Here is a 19,423-nt window from a genome sequence, read left to right on the forward strand (position 1 = left end):
GGTCAAGGTATCTGTTTGGGCCGGGATGAGACCAACAATGCTGGAAAGAAAAGGAGAGAAAGGACGGTTACAAGGAAGATAGAAACAGAATGAAGGGGAGACTACTGCATGGTGAAATGTTAGGAAGAGACCACGGCAAGCAACAGGCGCGTGGAGCGCGGATCGAGATTCGACGAGGAAGATGCGAGTTTTTAGCGTAGGCGGACAAGTAGAGTGCTAAAAGGCGAGAGATACTGCATGAGGCAGTCGACGCCGGTAGGGGGACGGGAAGGCAAGGCAAGGCGAGGCAAGGCAAGGCAAGTGCACAGGCAAGACAGAACGGGGCTGGATCAGACCAGCGGGCAAGGGCCGGGCGAGTAGCGGGTGTCGATATCGCATCTACCAATGTACGTATGTATGTACCTACGCATGTATATAGGCGTATGTAGGTGTGTGATGCACCCCAGGTGCAACTGCAAGAAATCAGAGCGGCAATGATGCTGCGTTCCATCATGACGACAAAAGAGTCGGTGACGGCTGTGTTGGACGGGATGGCCTGCGATAAGGAGTCTGAGGGGCGCCATACAAGACCAGTCCTCACCCTCCACGACGAGCTCCCCGACTCAGAGACGGACCCCATCAGCTTGGGGGCGGATGATGGTGAGGGAGTGACACTGCACACGCCTTTCACACAGTTCAGAAACGGGGGGGCAGGGAGACGCGGCGCGCCATTGGAGCCAAGTGGAGTTCTCTCTGGTCGCGAAAATATCGTGGTCCTGGTCTCTCGATAGGTGGGCTTGCAGGGACCGACTGCAAAAAATAAAACAAATAAAAAACAAAAAACGAGAGTGCGACTCTGCGCAATGCGCATCCAAGATCCAACGTCGCCCAGCCTGCGTCGAGATTCAGGATGGGCTAGCGCGAGATCCTTGGTGGGCGTGGGCAGTTTTGGAGCCTTTGGAGTTGGCCTCTAAAAAGTGGTTCCAGCGCCAGCGAAATGCGCCGCCAGTGGTTCCTCCCCCGGTGCTGCAGCCCAGCGAGAGTGCTCGGCCTGGGAAATCTTTGCCAACCCACGCACCGCAACTGGGGCCAGTCCGCTCTGCGAAATGACACAATAAAAAAAAGGCCCGGGGGAGCTCCATGCCTGTGTCGACATTGTTCGCTACCCTGGAAGCCGATCCATCTTTTGAGGCTAGACCGTCGGACCATGTACAATGTAGGAGTGAGCAGTACGTAACCCGCCAGGAGTGACTTTCTGTAGGTATTCATAGCATCAGTCCCGCCACAATATATGGACATGGTTCGCTTGGAGAGGGCAAACAGGACGGGGTGGTGGGAAGACCGAGAGGCATGATAGCAAAGTCAATTAATGGTCGCTTCTGCAAAGAAACGCACATACCACGCATACACGAACGAAAGAGTCAAGATCCACGACGTCAGACGAAAAACGGGCGAGACATGCATCCGCATGACCCCTCGTACACTAGAGGACGAGGGAGAAAAGGAGTTGAGGACGGACGTGGAGGGGAGGGGTCGCCATCCCCCTCAGACATTGCCAAAAAGAGACGGGACACAGACACAGACACGGACCAAGGCCTGCGTACGGGTTGGTGTCGCCGACGACTGACTGGGCTGTGTGGGTTTTCGCGGTGCAGAGAAGAGCATTTGCAGCGAGGCTATCACCGAGCAAGGCGAGCCCAGAGCGAGCATGCAACGACAACGACAAGAACCCGAGGCAAGCGAGCAGCAGCAGCAGCTCCAACGGCCCCGAGAGCTTTTCCCAACCAATGTCAGCGTCAAAATTCGTCTTGCAGCGTGGGCAGCTGAGCTGTATCCGCGGCCGCACGTCGTCACTTGACATGATGCCGGCGCTGGCCTGGGCCCTTTTTTTCATGGGTCGATTGTCTGTCCATGTTCCTCCGTGTCTCTGCCGTCTCTGCGTCTCCCCGTTGCCATGAGCGGCGATAGCGCCACACTCCGCACCCTGGATCCAAAACACCTTGGCTGAGGCTGTCTAGCCATCTACCTAGCGTTCCAGCGGTTCGTAGGAGAAAAAAAGGCGAGTCGGCAAGGCACTTCAAAACCGAGCCCCAGAGTCGCAGCGGGTCACAAACACAGCAGCTCGAGTTGGAAACAAGACTCCAGTGTATCATATTATGTAGTATGCCCATTTTCGAACCCCCACACCGAACACCAAGCTCATTGAGCCGTTGGCTGCCCTGATTGGCCAGGGAGCGCCGTCACCGCCCATTGGCATCCCACACACACGGATGCACAGATGGCACCTGTTCTTGGTCGCGGTGCGACACTGCATTTGGGGGGACACCGCCGGGATTCTGCTGCTCCTGGTCGGGTGTGGCTTGCGCACCATCGTCGTATACTTCTCCAGTTCCCCCTCCAGATGGCGAAGAGGGTGCTGTTTCTGGTCTACGCTGCTTTGGTTCCCGAAGCCCCCAGGCCACCGTGTCCGGGCCAGCAACGAACGCGTCAATGCAGTCAGTCTACTGCCCTGCCGAGTGTTCATGGCTGGTGTTGACATGTCGTCGGTGGAGGCAACGCCGCAACGGGGCCTGCCGCCGAGTTGGCGAGACCCTCATGTGCGTGTTTTAATCAAACGATGCACGGAATCACAGGAGACGCCTGTCATGCCTAGGTTACATCGCCAAACACAATGACCATCGGCGATTTACGTCGATTCGGATCTCAAGTGGGCAAGGTGTGGCAGGAGTCTACCTACCCACCAGTCCAAGCCGGGCATCGTGAACTCTGTGTGTTCCACAGCGGCGCACATGGCGGCAGCAAAACGAGATGCTGGGCAACCAGGAAATTTCCCAGATTCCCGCCATCTCACGAGCCTCACGAGTCAAGTCGTGCGTGCCCCTTGAGGCGCTATCTCTCTGGTTGGCCAAGCCATTGAGCTCCAGTCGAAAAAGTCTCTTCCAAGACCAATGTGTTGTCCTGGTTTGCAGGGAAGCAGCCCTGCAGAGATGGAAAGAAAAAAAAACTGTTGTGGCTGGCAAGCTCCGAGCCAAAGAGGCGCCTGCGATGGCTGGGTGCTGACTTCTCACCTAAGCTTCATCCCGCTATACACGTCATGCGGAATGTCAGCTTCTGTCACTTGACCTGTCTCTATTCCAACCGAGCTGCCACACTGATTGTCCTTCTTCATCACCTAGCTGAGATCTCTCATTCCAACCGAGAAACGAGAAACACGGATAGGCTGGCACGTGCCGACTCGCACCATGATGCCTATTACCTTAATCCGAGATGCCAAGAGTTCCTACAGCGTTGACGTTTGATGGAGGCTTACCATGCTCGGACGGAAAAGTTTGAAGGTCTCTGGAGGCCCATGTCCATCACAATTTAGACTAACAGGTAGAGAGAGAAACGAATGGGGAAAGAGTGAGAATAAAAAACAGAATAAAAAACAAGAATGAGAAAAGAGAGGGATGGAGAAAGGGCCGAAACTTACCATGCCACCAATAAGACTCACAAAAATCCAGGAATACTGGATCAACATGGGTTAGAGGTATCGTAGGGCAGACTGGTCGGCGGTGCACCGCAGCATTCCATTGCCAATAAGTTGATTTGGTTGCCGTTGCCCCGGCTTTTCACGCCCCGAACTATTAGGAATGCCCCACCAAAATTACCTGTCCCGGCATCGGCGATGCAAAGGTGAAAAACAACCATCACCTTAATCGGTGGGCGCAGGTAAACATCTCGCTCTCAGTTGAATGTCATCACTTGGGATCCTGAGCTTGCACTTGACTATAAGAAAAAAGGTTTCCTACAATGCTACCAGCATCAACATGACAGTGACAGACTTGGCTCCAGAAGCCCCAATACCACAAAGAACGCACCAGACTCACATCTTTACTCCAAGACCAAAAGCATCGTCAACCCACCTGCATTCCAGACCAGATCATGATCGTGACTCGACCGTGAGAGCGATCGGCTCGCAGGCGGTCCACTCGTCGCCGGCCATCGTGGCAGGCCAGCCACTGGCAGAAAGAAAGAAGAAAAAAAAGGGCTCTATCTCTCTTCAGTAGACACGCTGGGTTAAGCTTCTGGAAAGAAATTTCTGCAGGGACAGGACGAACAAATTCTGCAAGCTCAGCCATCTGGACCACTGGGCGACGCGGGGCTCCTGGCAAAATCCCCCGCCTATGGCTAGAAGCGGCAATGTCACATACTTTCTGCCCCCTTTCTGCCCACTTCCTTGATGTCGCTAGACCTGTTTAGCTTCACCGCCTGCTCCTTCAGTGAGTTACAAGCCGCTTATTGCAGTTGCAGATCTGTGTCAACGCAGCCGGTTCTCCACCGCCCAGGGATCTTGCCTGTATAATTGGTCAATCCACGCTACGTGCCTCTACCCAAGGGAGGAACAGTGGACGGCATGGAGGGGGACCAGACGAATTTTTTTTTTCTCTGAGTAAGGTAAAACTCCAAGACCCTGCCGATTCACTCGTCCGCTCTTCCTTCTCTCTTTTTCCTCTTTTCTTCCTTCGACTATGGTTGTCTAGAATCTCACATAACTTCCCGAAGATCTATCGTGGCAGATGATCGCTGGGAAGCTCCCGAACCAATCTACGAGACTCTTCTGACGAGCTCGCCGCTGCCACTTTTCTCTAGCACTTCTATTTTTTTCGTTGCTGCTTAACTCTCCTCGGCCCTTCCCCCCCATCGAGAGTTTTTTCACCCGTCGTTTGCCCCGCATCACCCTCCTCACAAACGACAATGGTAGCCACCGTCTACCCCCCGGCTGCGGCCCGCATCGTCGGCTCCGATGACGAGGGCCTCATGGCTCTCGAGATGCCGGATGGCTCCGTCTACCAGGGGTACAGCTTCGGTGCTCAGAAGAGCATCGCCGGAGAGCTTGTTTTCCAGACCGGAATGGTGGGGTATCCCGAGTCGGTGACAGACCCTTCATACCGTGGCCAGATTCTCGTCATCACCTTCCCTCTGGTCGGTAACTACGGTGTGCCCTCGCGCGAGACCGTCGACGAGCTCCTGGGTGACCTGCCCGCCCATTTCGAGTCCTCGCAGATCCACATCGCCGGTCTCGTCGCCCACTCGTACTCGGGCGAGGACTACTCCCACTTCTTGGCCGAGTCCTCTCTCGGCACCTGGCTCAAGGAGCAGGGCGTCCCTGCCATCTACGGCGTCGATACCAGAGCCCTTACCAAGCGTCTGAGGTCTCAGGGCAGCACCCTCGGCCGTTTGTTGCTGCAGAAGAAGACCCTCACTAACGGCACCGCCAACGGCCACGTTAATGGTGTTGCCTCGTTCTCCCTTGACGACTTCCAGACAGTAGACTGGGTGAACCCCAATGAAAAGAACCTCGTAGCTGAGGGTGAGTCTTGCCGATATTCCCTGGTCCGGCCTTTGCTCATCCTCTATTTTAGTGTCCATCAAGGCCCCCAAGCTGTACAAGCCTCCCTCGAGCGTCGCCGTAAAGAAGCACCCGTCCGGCAGGCCCATCCGTGTGCTGTGTCTGGATGTTGGTATGAAGTACAACCAGTTGAGATGCTTCCTGAAGCGTGGTGTTGAAGTCTTGGTCTGCCCCTGGGATCACGACCTGGTGAAGCAGGCCGGCGAGGAGTACGACGGTCTCTTCCTCTCCAACGGCCCTGGTGACCCGGCCATGCTCGAGACCACCGTCAAGAACATCCAGGCTGCCATGGACAAGACCAAGACCCCGGTCTTTGGTATTTGCTTGGGCCACCAGCTGCTCGCCCGCGCCTCGGGGGCCAAGACCGAGAAGATGAAGTTCGGCAACAGAGGCCACAACATCCCGTGCACGAGCATGATCTCCGGAAAGTGCCACATCACCTCCCAGAACCACGGCTTCGCCGTCGACTCCAAGTCCCTGACTGCCGACTGGAGGGAGCTCTTCGTGAACGCCAACGACGGCAGCAACGAGGGTATTGCCCACCTGTCTAAGCCCTACTTCAGTGTGCAGTTCCACCCCGAGAGCACACCTGGACCTCGCGACACCGAGTACCTCTTCGATGTCTTCATCAGCACCATCCAGAACTGCGCCGCCGATCCCAAGCTGCTCAACGCCCCCGTCAGCTTCCCCGGTGGCACCATCGAGGAGAACGAGCGTCTCCACCCCCGCGTCCACCCCCGCAAGGTGCTCATCCTGGGCAGTGGTGGTCTCAGCATCGGACAGGCTGGAGAGTTCGACTACTCCGGCTCTCAGGCCATCAAGGCCCTGAAAGAGGAGGGCATCTACACTGTCCTCATCAACCCCAACATTGCTACCATCCAGACGTCCAAGGGTCTCGCCGACAAGGTGTACTTCCTCCCGGTCAACGCCGAATTCGTCCGCAAGGTCATCCAGTACGAGAGACCTGATGCCATCTATGTCACATTCGGTGGACAGACCGCTCTGCAGGTCGGTATCCAGCTCAAGGACGAGTTCGAGGAGCTCGGCGTCAAGGTCCTGGGTACCCCCATTGATACCATCATCACCACCGAAGACCGCGAGCTCTTCGCCCGCAGCATGGACTCCATCGGCGAGAAGTGCGCCAAGTCTGCCTCTGCCAGCAACGTTGACGAGGCCATGTCCTGCGTCAAGGACATTGGCTTCCCCGTCATTGTCAGAGCTGCCTACGCTCTTGGTGGTCTTGGCAGTGGCTTCGCCAACAACGAGGCCGAGCTGCTCGACCTCTGCAACAAGGCCTTCGCTGCCAGCCCTCAGGTGCTCATCGAGCGCAGTATGAAGGGCTGGAAGGAGATTGAGTACGAGGTCGTTCGTGATGCCCAGGACAACTGCATCACGGTGTGCAATATGGAGAACTTTGACCCTCTCGGTATTCACACTGGTGACTCCATCGTTGTTGCTCCCTCTCAGACCTTGTCTGACGAAGACTACAACATGCTTCGTACTACGGCTGTCAACGTTATCCGCCACTTGGGCGTTGTCGGAGAGTGCAACATTCAGTATGCCCTGAACCCCTTCTCCAGGGAGTACTGCATTATCGAGGTCAACGCCAGATTGTCCAGATCCTCTGCCCTTGCTTCCAAGGCTACTGGATACCCCTTGGCCTTCATCGCTGCCAAGCTCGGTCTCGGCATCCCCCTCAAGGACATTGCCAACAGCGTCACCAAGTCCACTTGCGCCTGCTTCGAGCCCTCGCTCGACTACGTTGTCGTCAAGATGCCCCGTTGGGACTTGAAGAAGTTCACCCGTGTTTCCACTCAGCTGGGCTCTTCCATGAAGAGTGTTGGTGAGGTCATGAGCATCGGCAGAAGCTTCGAGGAAGCCATTCAGAAGGCCATCCGTGCCATTGACTTCCACAACCTTGGATTTAACGAGACCAAGGCGTTGATGTCCATCGATGACGAGCTCCAGACGCCTTCCGACCAGCGTCTGTTCGCCATCGCCAACGCCATGCACTCTGGCTACACCGTCGAGAAGATCTGGGAGCTCACCAAGATCGACAAGTGGTTCCTCAACAAGCTCAAGGGCTTGAGTGACTTCGCCAAGAAGATGTCCAACTACACTACCAGCGACATCTCCAAGTCTCCCGACATCCTCCTGCAGGCCAAGAGACTCGGTTTCTCTGACCGCCAGCTCGCCAAGTTCTGGAGCTCCAACGAGATTGCCGTCCGCACCCTGAGACAGGAGGCTAGCATCATGCCTTTTGTCAAGCAGATCGACACGGTCGCTGCCGAGTTCCCTGCTCACACCAACTACCTGTACCTCACCTACAACGCCACTGAGAGCGATGTGTCTTTCGAGGACCACGGCATCATGGTCTTGGGCTCCGGTGTCTACCGTATCGGTTCCTCTGTCGAGTTCGACTGGTGCTCCGTCCGCGCCATTCGCACCCTCCGCCAGGATGGCTTCAAGACCATTATGGTCAACTACAACCCTGAGACCGTGAGCACTGATTACGACGAGGCCGACAAGCTCTACTTTGAGGTTATCAGCCTGGAGAGCATCCTCGACATCTACCAGCTGGAGAACGCTGCCGGTGTCCTCGGTGCCATGGGTGGACAGACCCCCAACAACATCGCTCTGCCGCTGCACCGCGCCGGCATCAAGATTCTCGGTACCTCCCCCGAGATGATTGACAACGCTGAGAACCGTTACAAGTTCTCCCGTATGCTGGATACCATTGGTGTTGACCAGCCTACCTGGAAGGAGTTGACCAGCTTTGAGGAGGCCAAGAAGTTCTGCAATGCTGTTTCCTACCCTGTCTTGGTGCGACCTTCGTACGTCCTCTCGGGTGCCGCGATGAACACTGTCTACTCTGAACAGGATCTCGAGAACTACCTTGCCCAAGCTGCCGAGGTCTCGCGCGAGCACCCCGTCGTCATCACCAAGTATATTGAGAATGCCAAGGAAATTGAGATGGACGCCGTTGCCAAGGACGGTGTTGTCATTGGCCACTTCATCTCCGAGCATGTTGAGAACGCTGGTGTCCACTCCGGTGACGCCACCCTCATCCTGCCTCCCCAGGATTTGGAGCCCGAGACCATCGCCAGAATCGAGGAGGCCACTCGCAAGATTGGTGCTGCCCTGAACGTCACTGGTCCTTTCAACATTCAGTTCATTGCCAAGGACAACGACATCAAGGTCATTGAGTGCAACGTCCGTGCCTCCCGATCCTTCCCCTTCGTCTCCAAGGTCATGGGTGTCGACATGATCGAGATGGCCACCAAGGCCATCACTGGCCGGCCGTTCGAGGCCTACCCCCCGACCACCATCGCCCCCAACTGCGTCGGTGTCAAGGTTCCCCAGTTCAGTTTCTCGCGTCTCTCTGGCGCCGACCCCGTCTTGGGTGTTGAGATGGCTTCCACTGGAGAGGTCGCTTGCTTCGGTGTTGACAAGTACGAGGCCTACCTCAAGGCTTTGATGTCTACCGGCTTCAAGATCCCCAAAGCCAACATTCTCCTGTCCATCGGCTCCTACAAGGACAAGAAGGAGATGCTGCCTGCCATCGACAAGCTCGCTCGCCTCGGCTACAAGCTGTTCGCCACCGCGGGTACTGCCGACTTCCTTCAGGAGCACAACATCCCCGTTCAGTACCTGGAGGTTCTCGCCAACGAGCAGGAGGACCAGCGCTCCGAGTTCTCCCTGACGCAGCACTTGGCCAAGAACATGATTGATCTTTACATCAACTTGCCTTCCAACAACAAGTACCGTCGTCCTGCCAACTACATGAGCAAGGGTTACCAAACCAGACGTATGGCCGTTGACTACCAGATCCCTCTGGTAACCAACGTCAAGAACGCCAAGATCCTTGTTGAGGCCATCGCCCGTCACTTCGCCCTTGAGGTCGGCAGCCGCGACTTCCAGACCAGCCACCGCACCATCTCTCTGCCTGGCTTGATCAACGTTGCCACCTTCGTTCCCGGCATTGCCACCGCCGGCAGCAAGGATCTCCAGGCTGTGACCAAGGCCTCGATCTCTGCCGGCTTCAGCATGGTCCGCATCATGCCCGTCGGTGTTACCGGCTCCATCACGGATGCCATCACCTTGAAGATCGCCCAGCAGAGCAGCAAGCAGGGCGGATACTGCGATTACAACTTCTCCGTCACTGCCACCTCTGACAACGCTGACCAGATCAGCCACGTCACCGGTGAGGTTGGATCGCTGTTCATCCCCTTCAACCACCTGTCTGGCAACATCAGCAAGGTTGCCGCCGTGACCGCCCACTTCGACAAGTGGCCCACGCACAAGCCTATCGTCACTGACGCCAAGCTCACGGACCTGGCCTCCATCCTGCTCCTGGCCAGCCTGCACAACCGCAGAATCCACGTCACCTCTGTCTCCACCAAGGACGATATCAAGCTCATTGCCCTCAGCAAGGCCAAGGGCTTGAAGGTGACCTGCGACGTGTCCATCTTCTCTCTCTACCTTTCGCAGAACGACTTCCCCGACTGTGCCCTCCTCCCCACGGAGGCCGACCAGGCTGCCCTCTGGGCTCACCTCAGCACGATTGACGTCTTCTCCATCGGTAGCTTGCCGTACCAGCTCGCCAGCTCTCTGGGCAAGACAGCGGATCCGTCCGTTGGCATCGCCGACGCGCTGCCCCTTCTGCTCACTTCCGTGACTGAGGGCAAGCTGACCGTCGACGACATCAAGAACCGCCTCTACGACAACCCCAAGGAGATCTTTGAGCTGCACGAGCAGGTTGGAACGAGCGTCGAGGTTGAGATTGACCGTCCCTACGCTGTCCACAACACCAACGGCTGGTCTCCCTTTGCTGGTCGCACCATGCGGGGCTCCGTCCAGCGCGTGACCTTCCAGGACCAGACGGTCTGCCTGGACGGTGAGCTGCTGCCTCTGCCGGCCTTGGGCAAGGACATGTCGACCCACGGCGCTCTGCCCATGTCGCCCGCCATCAAGCCCCAGCTTCAGTCTCTCACCCACCCGGACAGCCCTAGGGACCGTCGCCCGTCGTTGTTCAACAGCACCAGACCCTCGAAGCTTCGATCTACCGATGGCTACCTGCCCAACAAGAGCATGAGCGGTTTCGAAGACCTTGGTCTTCCCGCTCCCCTGCACCCGATTGTCGGCTCCAAGCTTCAGGACCTGCTGTCGCAGCCTTCGTCTTGGAAGCACCACAGCGTGTTATCGGTCAGCCAGTACACTCGTGCTGATCTGCACCACCTCTTCACCGTCGCCCAGCAGATGCGTCTTGGCGTTCAGCGCGAGGGTGTCTTGAACATCCTCCGCGGCCGTGTCCTCTGCACCCTCTTCTACGAGCCGTCCACTCGCACCTCGGCCTCTTTCGACGCCGCCATGCAGAGACTCGGTGGCCGCACCGTGGCCATTGCCACCTCTCACTCTTCTGTCCAGAAGGGCGAGACTCTCCAGGACACCCTCCGCACCCTTGGCTGCTACGGTGACGCCGTTGTTCTCCGCCACCCTGACGAGCACAGCGTCGACATTGCCAAGAGATACGCTCCCGTTCCCGTCATCAACGGCGGCAACGGTAGCAAGGAGCACCCCACTCAGGCCTTCCTGGATCTCTTTACCATCCGTGAGGAGCTCGGAACCGTCCAGGGCCTGACCATCACCTTCGTCGGTGACCTGCTCTACGGCCGTCCCGTCCACTCGCTGATCTACCTCCTCCGTGACTACGGCGTGCAGGTTCAGCTCGTCTCTCCCAAGGGCCTTGCGTTGCCTGCCGATGTGCGCAAGTTCTTGGTCGAGTCTGGACAGCTCTTGTGCGAGTCTGAGGAGCTCACTCCCGAGATCCTCGGCCGCAGCGACGTGCTCTACTGCACTCGCGTCCAGAAGGAGAGATTCCCGTCGGTGGAGGAGTACGAGAAGGTCAAGAACTCGTACCGCATCGACAACCGTACGCTCAAGTCTGCCAAGAGAGATATGTGCATCTTGCACCCTCTTCCCAGGAACGAGGAGATTGCTCCCGAGGTTGACACCGACCAGCGGGCGGCTTACTTCAGACAGGTAAGTCCGTTGACCCCCTCGGACACGACTAGATTTGCTAACAGGTTACACAGATGAGATATGGTCTGTACTGCCGCATGGCGTTGCTTGCGTTGGTTATGGCACCATAGACGTGGTTTTTTCTTTTTTTCCTACATGTATGGGAACCGGGATATGAGAAAAGCACACATTACAAAAAAGTTTAGAGCCTCAAGACTGGGCCGTTTTGGTGTTTCTGGTTTGCGGGCTTTTTTTGGTTTTGGGATTATAGTATAGAGACACACACAAAAGTAGGAAGCAACTATTCCTCAAATCTGGCGTATAAAGACGCCTTCAGACGTCATGGCTCGCGCCATCACGCGGCGTTAAGAGGGTTATGTTTGGGTTTATTTAGGTTTACATGTTTGGGCAGTGCGTCTCGTGCGTTGCGTGCGTTTTGTTGCGTACGTTGCGTATCTTGCGTAGCTGAATGACGTTTACGATATGATACCCCCGTCGTACGTACGGAATGAAATACGTTTGTTTGGTCTGTTGCGTCAATCTGTTCCGTGTATTGCGTGTATGTGTGTGTTTCGTGTTGTGCGTTTGGTTTCCAGTGTAATGTGTAGTCATCAAACGGCTGCAAGCATCCCAAACCGGTTCCGATCCGAGGGGTCCCTGGGAGCCGGGCTGGCCCCTGCGCCGCAGCTGGGCTCCGCATCTGAACCGCGTGCTTCCATCCGAAGTCCTGCGCTGCACCGCACCGTGGAACGAGTGGAACATTCTGCACCTGGAATGTGGGGTCGCTGCGTCTTCCATTCGAGTCTTTTGTGCCCCTCATTTCTCCAAAAGCATCATGAGAGTCGTGGGATCATGACATAAACACTCCCCGTGTTGGAGAAATCACCTCACTTTTCTCGTTTCTTTCCCTTATTCTCGCCGCAACTACAACGCGACCCGCGAAGACGTCCACGTCCAATCGCTCGCACACATTGTAAGCACTGGGACTGCGAGTTTTGGCATCATGTTGCCAACTGGACGGGGGTTGGGCTAACTGTGAGCTTTGTAGACTTCGGAGCTCTGCACAAAGCAAGCAAGTCTTATGAGACCCGGCCTAGCACTCAAGTTATCGAGATCGCTCAGGATGGCTCTTCACCCGCCTCCCGAAGGCGAGAAGCTCATTTGTAAGTCTGGCGTGCTAGTCAGCCACCCGCTGCGAGGTCGGGGCCGGAGTCTTGCTTAAGTGAGGATGTATCATTACCACCCGCGACCTTCATACCTCCTCATCCTAACACCCATTATCACACCCACTCTTACACCACTTCTCACCCCCCCCAGCCCAAACCACTTCCACCGCCCAGCTAACCCTCTGGCCAGTCGCGCCCGCCGGCTCGGCGCAAAACACGCGGGCGGACCAGTTCACGCTGTCGTCGCTCTCGCGGGCGTCGCTGCACCCGTCGTCGCCGATCCCCCAGTTCCACACGTGGTTCACGGCGGCGCAGGAGTCGCACGCGGTCGCGCACCCGGAGACGTGCACGCTGTCGACGGCGTCGCTGCCGTCGGGCCGCGTGTCGGCGCGCATGGTGTACCTCAAGGAGCTCGACGCGCGGGGCGGCTTCGTCGTGTACACGAACCTTGGCACGTCGCGCAAGGCGGCGGACCTGGCGACCAACCCGCACGCGAGCCTGACGTTTTGGTGGGAGGCGCTGCAGCGGCAGGTGCGCGTCGAGGGCGTCGCGAGCCGCCTGAGCCCCGAGGAGAGCCAGGTCTACTTTGACACGCGCGTGCGCGGCAGCCGGCTCGGCGCGTGGGCGAGCCGGCAGAGCCAGGTGCTGGAGCCGCGGCCCGGCGCCGACGACGGGCGCGCGCAGCTCGAGGGCTGGGTCCGCGAGGCCGAGGAGCGGTTCCGCGACCAGGAGAGGATCCCCGTGCCCGAGTTCTGGGGCGGCCTGCGCATCGTGCCGGAGAGGGTCGAGTTCTGGCAGGGCAGGGAGAACCGTCTGCACGACCGGTTCGTCTACGACAAGGCCGAGGGCGACGGGGACGACAAGTGGACCATCAACAGGCTGAGCCCCTAAGCCCCTGAGCCCCTGAGCCGGGGCGGCGGCTTCGTGTTCGGCGTTGCCAGGAGTCTTGGTTTGGGAACATTTGCATCAAGTAGATCCCGCTACCTCGTCAGGCCGTGTTAGTGACGGCTTTCTACTTCCCTCAGCAACACATCACCATAGTAGATCATCGCAAAGGGAGCAAAAGTCTGGAGTGTGGAACTCAATGATGTCTTTTCCCAAGACTGCATTACCGAATAGGGTATGTTTAACAGCGATGACTCCCAATGTCCCAATCCCAGATGCCTCGCCCAACCCCTGGAGGAACCCGTCACCTTGTACGCCAGCCAAGCCCCCCCTAGTCCGCCCAAGAAAAATTACAAGATGCATATCCGTCAAGCCTGGTCGAGGCCGAGGTTGGTATCCTAAAACGACAAGATGTTTGAGTCCGTTGAGAAAGAAGAAAGAAAAAAAGAGGTGGTGCTCCCTCCCCACCCATACAAGCCGGTGGAGGAAGAAGCTCATGCAGATGTGTACCGTTGAACCGTATGTCCTCCCCTCGAGGGTCCTCCCACGAGGGTATGCAAATCAAACGTTGGTGGAAAACAAACAAAAACGCTCGCTCGCTGGGATTTCTTTGCCTTTTTACTTTTTTATTTCATCTTCTTCACTGGACGTCAAGCTCCTCGCCAACAGGAGGCAGGACCACGCTGTTGCCGGGGAAGGCCAGGGACATGTAGTCGCCGGCAAAGGACGTCTTCTCGAGGGCCGTGCGCACATCATCGCCAAAAGAGTCGGGCTCGGACTTGGGCGTGTCGAGGGGCGTGAGCTGCAGGCCCAGGCCGACGACGGCGGTACCAATGGTCATGCTCTTGCTCTTGCTGTGTCCCATCTCGTGGGCTGCACGGGGCTGGACGAGTCGTAGTGGCGGGCGGCCAGCTGCATGTCGACCATGGTGTCGGCGAGCAGGTCATCGTCGTCGACCAGGGGCTTGATGCGGTAGTTGAGGTTCTCGCAGATGCAGCGCTCCGTCACGTTGACCTGCTCGCACGACCAAATGTCCTTGCCCCAGTTGGCGCAGTAGTACTGCGTCGAGTCGTGGCAGTCGTCGGTGAACTTGGCGGCGATGACGAGCGCGGCGAGGATGATGACCTCGGGCTGGACCGAGTCGATGTGCAGCTGCTGCTGGCGCCGGCGGTCGAGGAGGGGCTGTGGCCGAAGGTATGGCGTTTGTTGGAGGGGAGGGCGCCCTCGACGAGCAGGGGGCACTGCAGGCGCCAGCTCAGGGCGAATCTGGAGTTGAGCGAGTCGAGGATGCACACGGCCAGGGCAATGGTCTCGAGCGGCAGGCCGGACCGGCTCAGCATGGCCTGCACGAGGGGCACCGAGGGGGTCGTGAGGGAAGCTGACGTGGGAACGAGGTTGACGAGGTGGATGGCGGGGCCTGCAGGCGGGTGAACATGTTAGCATTACATTGCATATGATATGTTGCATTAGAGACTCTGGAGTAGTTTCCCCTCCCTCCCCCAATCGCACCATCTGCGCCGATGGGTGGTGGAGGTCTCTCCGTCTCCTCGTCACGTAATCGTTCTGTACGTACCAAGGAATTTCTCGTGCAGCACCTCTCCGTCTTCCAATGCCGTTTTCGGGCTCTGGTGGGCGGAAGAATTTCTGGAAGAAGGTGGCGGGGTCGGAAGGTTGGAGAGGGGTCGGTAGGTGAAGAAGGCGTCCTCGGCTCCGTACTCGTCGTCCGAGTAGTCGGAGTGGTTCTGGACCTGTCTCGCCATGTTGCCCATGTTTCTTTGTCTCTGGTCTTGGTTCGCCCGGCTGTTGGGTTGGAATGTTGTTACGCGGCAGTTGCGTCGGGGTGTGCGTTGGAACGGGATTATCTGTTCGTGGATCGTAGCAGTCGTGGGCGGTGAACGTCGTAAAAGCCAACTCTTCCTGTCCTCGGTCCTGAGCAGTAGGGGGTGCTGCTCATGTTCGTACAAAGCGTATCTTGTGGGTGTGTGGCTAAGGCAGTAACTCGTACTCAGTCGTAAGGGGACGGATGGACGGTATCACGCAACGCGGGTTGGACAAGTGATTGGGAAGGGCAAGAGGGGAGACCAAGCTCGGAGGAGGGAGGTCGGGGCGGTATATGTAGTGGATGGAGGATGGGTATTGCAAGGTGTGGTGGAAGTAGACACAATCGAAAGGGGTTGAGGATGGAGAAGGCACAGTTGCTCGTATGTACGCAAGGAGTGTATCCATTAGTTATGCAGGGGGGTGTTCATTCACACAGCGCAAGTAAGGCTGAGTCCGGGTCGGGCTGGGCTAGGCTGGCGGGAAAAGAAACGAGTCGCAAAGGGCGGGAAGCTGTGAGCTGGAGCTGGACTCTGGGAAACTGGGAGGGTATTCCGGCGGTGGGCGATGCACTCAAGTGGGCTGGACCGGGAAAGCCTGGTACATGGACGGAACCTGACGGCGCTGGCGACCTGACGCTGGTGCTGGATCCCCCAAAGAGACGGCCGAATTCGACTTGGGGTGGATGGAGGTGGGAAATGGTCCGTGTTGATGCGATGCTGCGGCGGGCGGACAGCGGGCAGCAGCGCTGATTGTTGTTCGGTGGAGAGAGGTGCCCAAGCCCAAAGCCCCCCAAGCCTCCTCTGCCCCCAGAACACCCGACCGGCATGTACCCACGAAGTACCTTCCAGTCCTTCCAGTTCCACGTCCCTTTCTCTCTCTCTCTCTCTCTCTCTCTCTCTCTCTCTCTTTCTCTCTCTCTCTTTCTCTCTCTCTCTTTCTCTCTCTCTCTCACAGACTCCCTGCCATTGCCGGCAGGCTTTCAGACCCCGTTTCTCTGGGAATTTTTTTTTAGCGTACTATCTGAGCGGGCATCGCATCCTCCTCTTTGCCTCTTTGCCGTCATCCCTGTTGCACCAAGGCGAGGCAAATAAAATGAAACAAAAAAACATTGGAGTTTCCCACAACACCGATGGCAAAATGGCGGTCATCCGCAGGTAAGGATGAGAGAGAGGAATAGCAACATGGGGGGCAATATGGCACTGTGGTGCGGATACAATGGCAAGGGAAACGGGTGGATGCCCCAGCAATGGAAGCCAAGGGTCCCTCTTTTCTTTGCTCGGCTCTTTAGCGTATCTGCAAGAACGAGGGCAAGGGGGACCATGCCATGGACGGGGGTGGGAGACGGGGGAGAAAGCAGACGAAAAATTGGGAATACGGGCACAAAACAAAGCGGCCAAAATGCTGCCAAAATGGCCACACACGCACCGCACCGCACCGTACCTACTCCGAATACGCGGTGCGGTGCCGGCTGCCCGTCTCCTGCATGCCATGTCTGCATATTTCTCTCGAATCGAATCATCCGGTCATGGCCAGAGTAAACATGCGGGTTCTCGGCAGAAAAGAAACGTTGGAAGAAACCACCAAACTCACACACCCGCTCACATCCGCAGCTTGGAGTCAGACAGCACAACGACCAGTGCGAGACAACATCTCACTCTCTGACAGCAACCACACCCGTTCTCGCACAGGTTGCCTTACCCACTGACAAAACACCCCACGAGCACTCTACGGTCGTTCCGCTCCATCAACCTTTCGCGAACCGGCCACCGACAACAACAAGTCTTGCATGCTGTGACGATGGCTGACGCAACAGCAGACTAGCATCCCAGCCTCGGGCTTCCTGAATTCCTGCGTTGAACTGGCAGATTTGTTTCCAGTTGCCCATTGTAGACGAAACACCCGCGTCAGGCCCGCACGCCCGTACCTGATACTGGGGCAGCGATGGTCCTGTCGATGCCCTCCTGCTTTCTGGCTTGTTCCCTGACCTCGGATCATAACACACCCCAGGTAATGGTAATGCCTCACCACCGAATGTGCCAATACATGGCAGGATGACGTTGGACTGCGCCGGAGGCGTGAGCGGCACTTGGCCTGGTTGGCATCCTCCCCCCCCTCATCAACCACGCCAGTTCCAGCCATTCTGCCGACGGCGGTACCAGTGCCAGTGCCAGTTCCAGTGTCAATGCCAATGATACTGCTGCCGTCCCATCTCGTCCCATCTCACTCCCACTCTCGCTCCCCCCCGCTCCTCTCTGTCCTTCGCCGAATCCAAAGGCCCCGTTCGGCGCGGCCTCCACGTCAAGCCAGAGGTGGTGTGGTGTGGTGTGGTGTGGGCAGCGGGTAGCGGGCAGCTCCCCCGTGCCTCGTTACCTATCCGAGCAGAGGTCGAATCGGGGAAAAGACAAGACAACCAAGAGAGGGTACTAAGATGCAAGAGGGCGCCCAGCTGTGTTTTACCATGCACATCCAGGAACGGCGGGCTTCGTCACACGGATGGCCGATCAGATGGTGCAATGGGCATCCGTTGCATCCTGACTGGTGGTGTTTCCCGATGGGCCACATGGATACGGGAAGGCCAAGCAAACCCTGATGCGGCCCCAATGACTATCGCTCACACATGTTGCCTGGCTCGTCTAGACAGTTGGGTAGTGTAGGGTTTTTGTGATGCGTCGCCTCCCCTCGGTGTCGTGTTCTCCTGGTCCCTGAGCGCTGGCCTGGGCCAACCCGGCTCCTGTTTTGCTGCTCACCGTGACGACAGACTCGACGGCTGCTAATTTGGGTGACAAAAGGTGTTCGTCCAGTGGGGACGGTGGGGACAGTGGTCCGCAGAAACCTGGGCTGAGCTGGAGCCTGAATGGTGCAGTTTAGTCCAATGCTCAGTTCCAGAAACTCGAGGTCTTTCTTGTCTTGCCTCGCCTCGCCTCGATGGAGGTACGTACCGCTTCCTTCCCAGCTGTTCCACCTCTTCCAGAGGCAGCTCGGCCGCATCAGACTCCCGTCGCCAGAAGATCACGGAGGAGCTGTGGGTGGGAACCTGCCAGGTACCTGCCCCAGTACTTGGCTCCTCACATTTCGGGGACTCCTTTCTGTGACCTGTCACTTTCGCAGATGGATCTCTTTTCCCTTTTCCATTGTCCAACGACAAACCACGACATCTGATGACGGGCATGGCATGGAACAGGCGGCATTTCTTCACCGCACGCCACCCGTTGGGGTCTGATGGATATCATCAGCGCGAGGCGGTCGCAAGGCCCGTTCCATTGCTCTATGTACAGCTGTTCAACCACAGTCACCATCCCACATCTCGCCATGGGACCAAGCTACATAACAAACGACTGCATGTCTGGCGGGTACCCATCCTCGGAATCGATACCACTGTGCACTTCCAAGCCGCCCGTCTGCCCGCCCGCCCGGACGATCCCATAAACCTGTGCAGAACCACCTCACTACGGTACCACCTCTCCAAAGGCGACCCTTGTCTGTCGACCTTTGACATTGACACCAGTCGTGGTCCGCCATTATGCCGCACGCTGAGACCCCTAGTGCTATTGGCGTCTAGAAACACACTAACTCAGCCACGACCACGCCAAATGGCAGATTTTTCCTTCCTCCTTGGGAACCACGCTCAGGATTTGCACCTTCGACAGTCCAGTAGGCATTCCCAGGGCCGCCTCTAGGCTTGCCCTTTGTTCTCTACCCCAGAGTCCCGACAAGAGGGTGTGGGTGGAGCGAGTTGGAAGAGACTCGCTCCAAGGAGGGAGCCGCTGCGAACCGCAATGTATCGACGATCCTCTCGACTGGGTCGACCTCGAACCGCATCGTTCCTCCTGTGCCTGTTTCGGTTCTGGTTTATGTCGTCCGGTCTCCTTGTCTTTGCTGTCTTCTCTTTGTCCCATGATTTGGCATCGACACTCGCAGCCTGCAATCACGGCCACAACCGTCACTGGTCCAGGCATGCCTAGAACTCGCCTACACCGCTCAGTCAATAGTCGTGCTGTTACGAACACGTTGCCGAGTCGAGGACGATTTGACAAATCGCGGTGCTTGGTTGATACGTCCTCGTGCATGCCCAGGCTGCACGACTCTGCTACCTGCTTGCCCTCGCATCGCGGTCCGCTTCGGCCTCAGTCTGCGGATATCTCGATCTCAGCAGCCAACC

General features: G+C 57.4%; 4 protein-coding genes across 4 annotated transcripts; 2 read left to right on the forward strand and 2 right to left on the reverse strand.

Annotated features, from left to right (window-relative positions):
* Nucleotides 1-4,716: 4,716 nt before the first annotated feature.
* ColSpa_05781 (protein pyrABCN) lies at nt 4,717-11,523 on the forward strand (the record flags this gene model as incomplete). The annotated part of the gene is made up of 3 exons (XM_049271993.1): nt 4,717-5,332; nt 5,385-11,413; nt 11,458-11,523. The coding sequence occupies 3 exons, from the start codon at nt 4,717-4,719 to the stop codon at nt 11,521-11,523; spliced, it is 6,711 nt and encodes a 2,236-aa protein (XP_049127950.1).
* Nucleotides 4,906-10,329, reverse strand: ColSpa_05782 (uncharacterized protein; the record flags this gene model as incomplete). The annotated part of the gene is given in 4 exon segments (XM_049271994.1): nt 4,906-5,544; nt 5,555-7,684; nt 7,700-10,169; nt 10,187-10,329. Coding segments are annotated over 4 exon segments (5,382 nt in total).
* Nucleotides 11,524-12,515: 992 nt separating the features above from the next.
* Nucleotides 12,516-13,449, forward strand: ColSpa_05783 (putative pyrophosphatase/phosphodiesterase; the record flags this gene model as incomplete). The annotated part of the gene is made up of 2 exons (XM_049271995.1): nt 12,516-12,555; nt 12,749-13,449. 2 exons carry the CDS (start codon nt 12,516-12,518, stop codon nt 13,447-13,449), a joined length of 741 nt encoding a protein of 246 aa, XP_049127952.1.
* Nucleotides 13,450-14,083: 634 nt separating this feature from the next.
* ColSpa_05784 (uncharacterized protein) lies at nt 14,084-15,203 on the reverse strand (the record flags this gene model as incomplete). Its single annotated transcript, XM_049271996.1, is given in 4 exon segments — nt 14,084-14,308; nt 14,323-14,709; nt 14,739-14,860; nt 15,017-15,203. 4 exon segments carry the CDS (start codon nt 15,201-15,203, stop codon nt 14,084-14,086), a joined length of 921 nt encoding a protein of 306 aa, XP_049127953.1.
* Between the last annotated feature and the right edge of the window lie 4,220 nt (nt 15,204-19,423).

This window comes from Colletotrichum spaethianum (assembly GCF_022836535.1).
Source record: "Colletotrichum spaethianum MAFF 239500 DNA, contig13, whole genome shotgun sequence".
NCBI lineage: Eukaryota > Fungi > Ascomycota > Sordariomycetes > Glomerellales > Glomerellaceae > Colletotrichum > Colletotrichum spaethianum.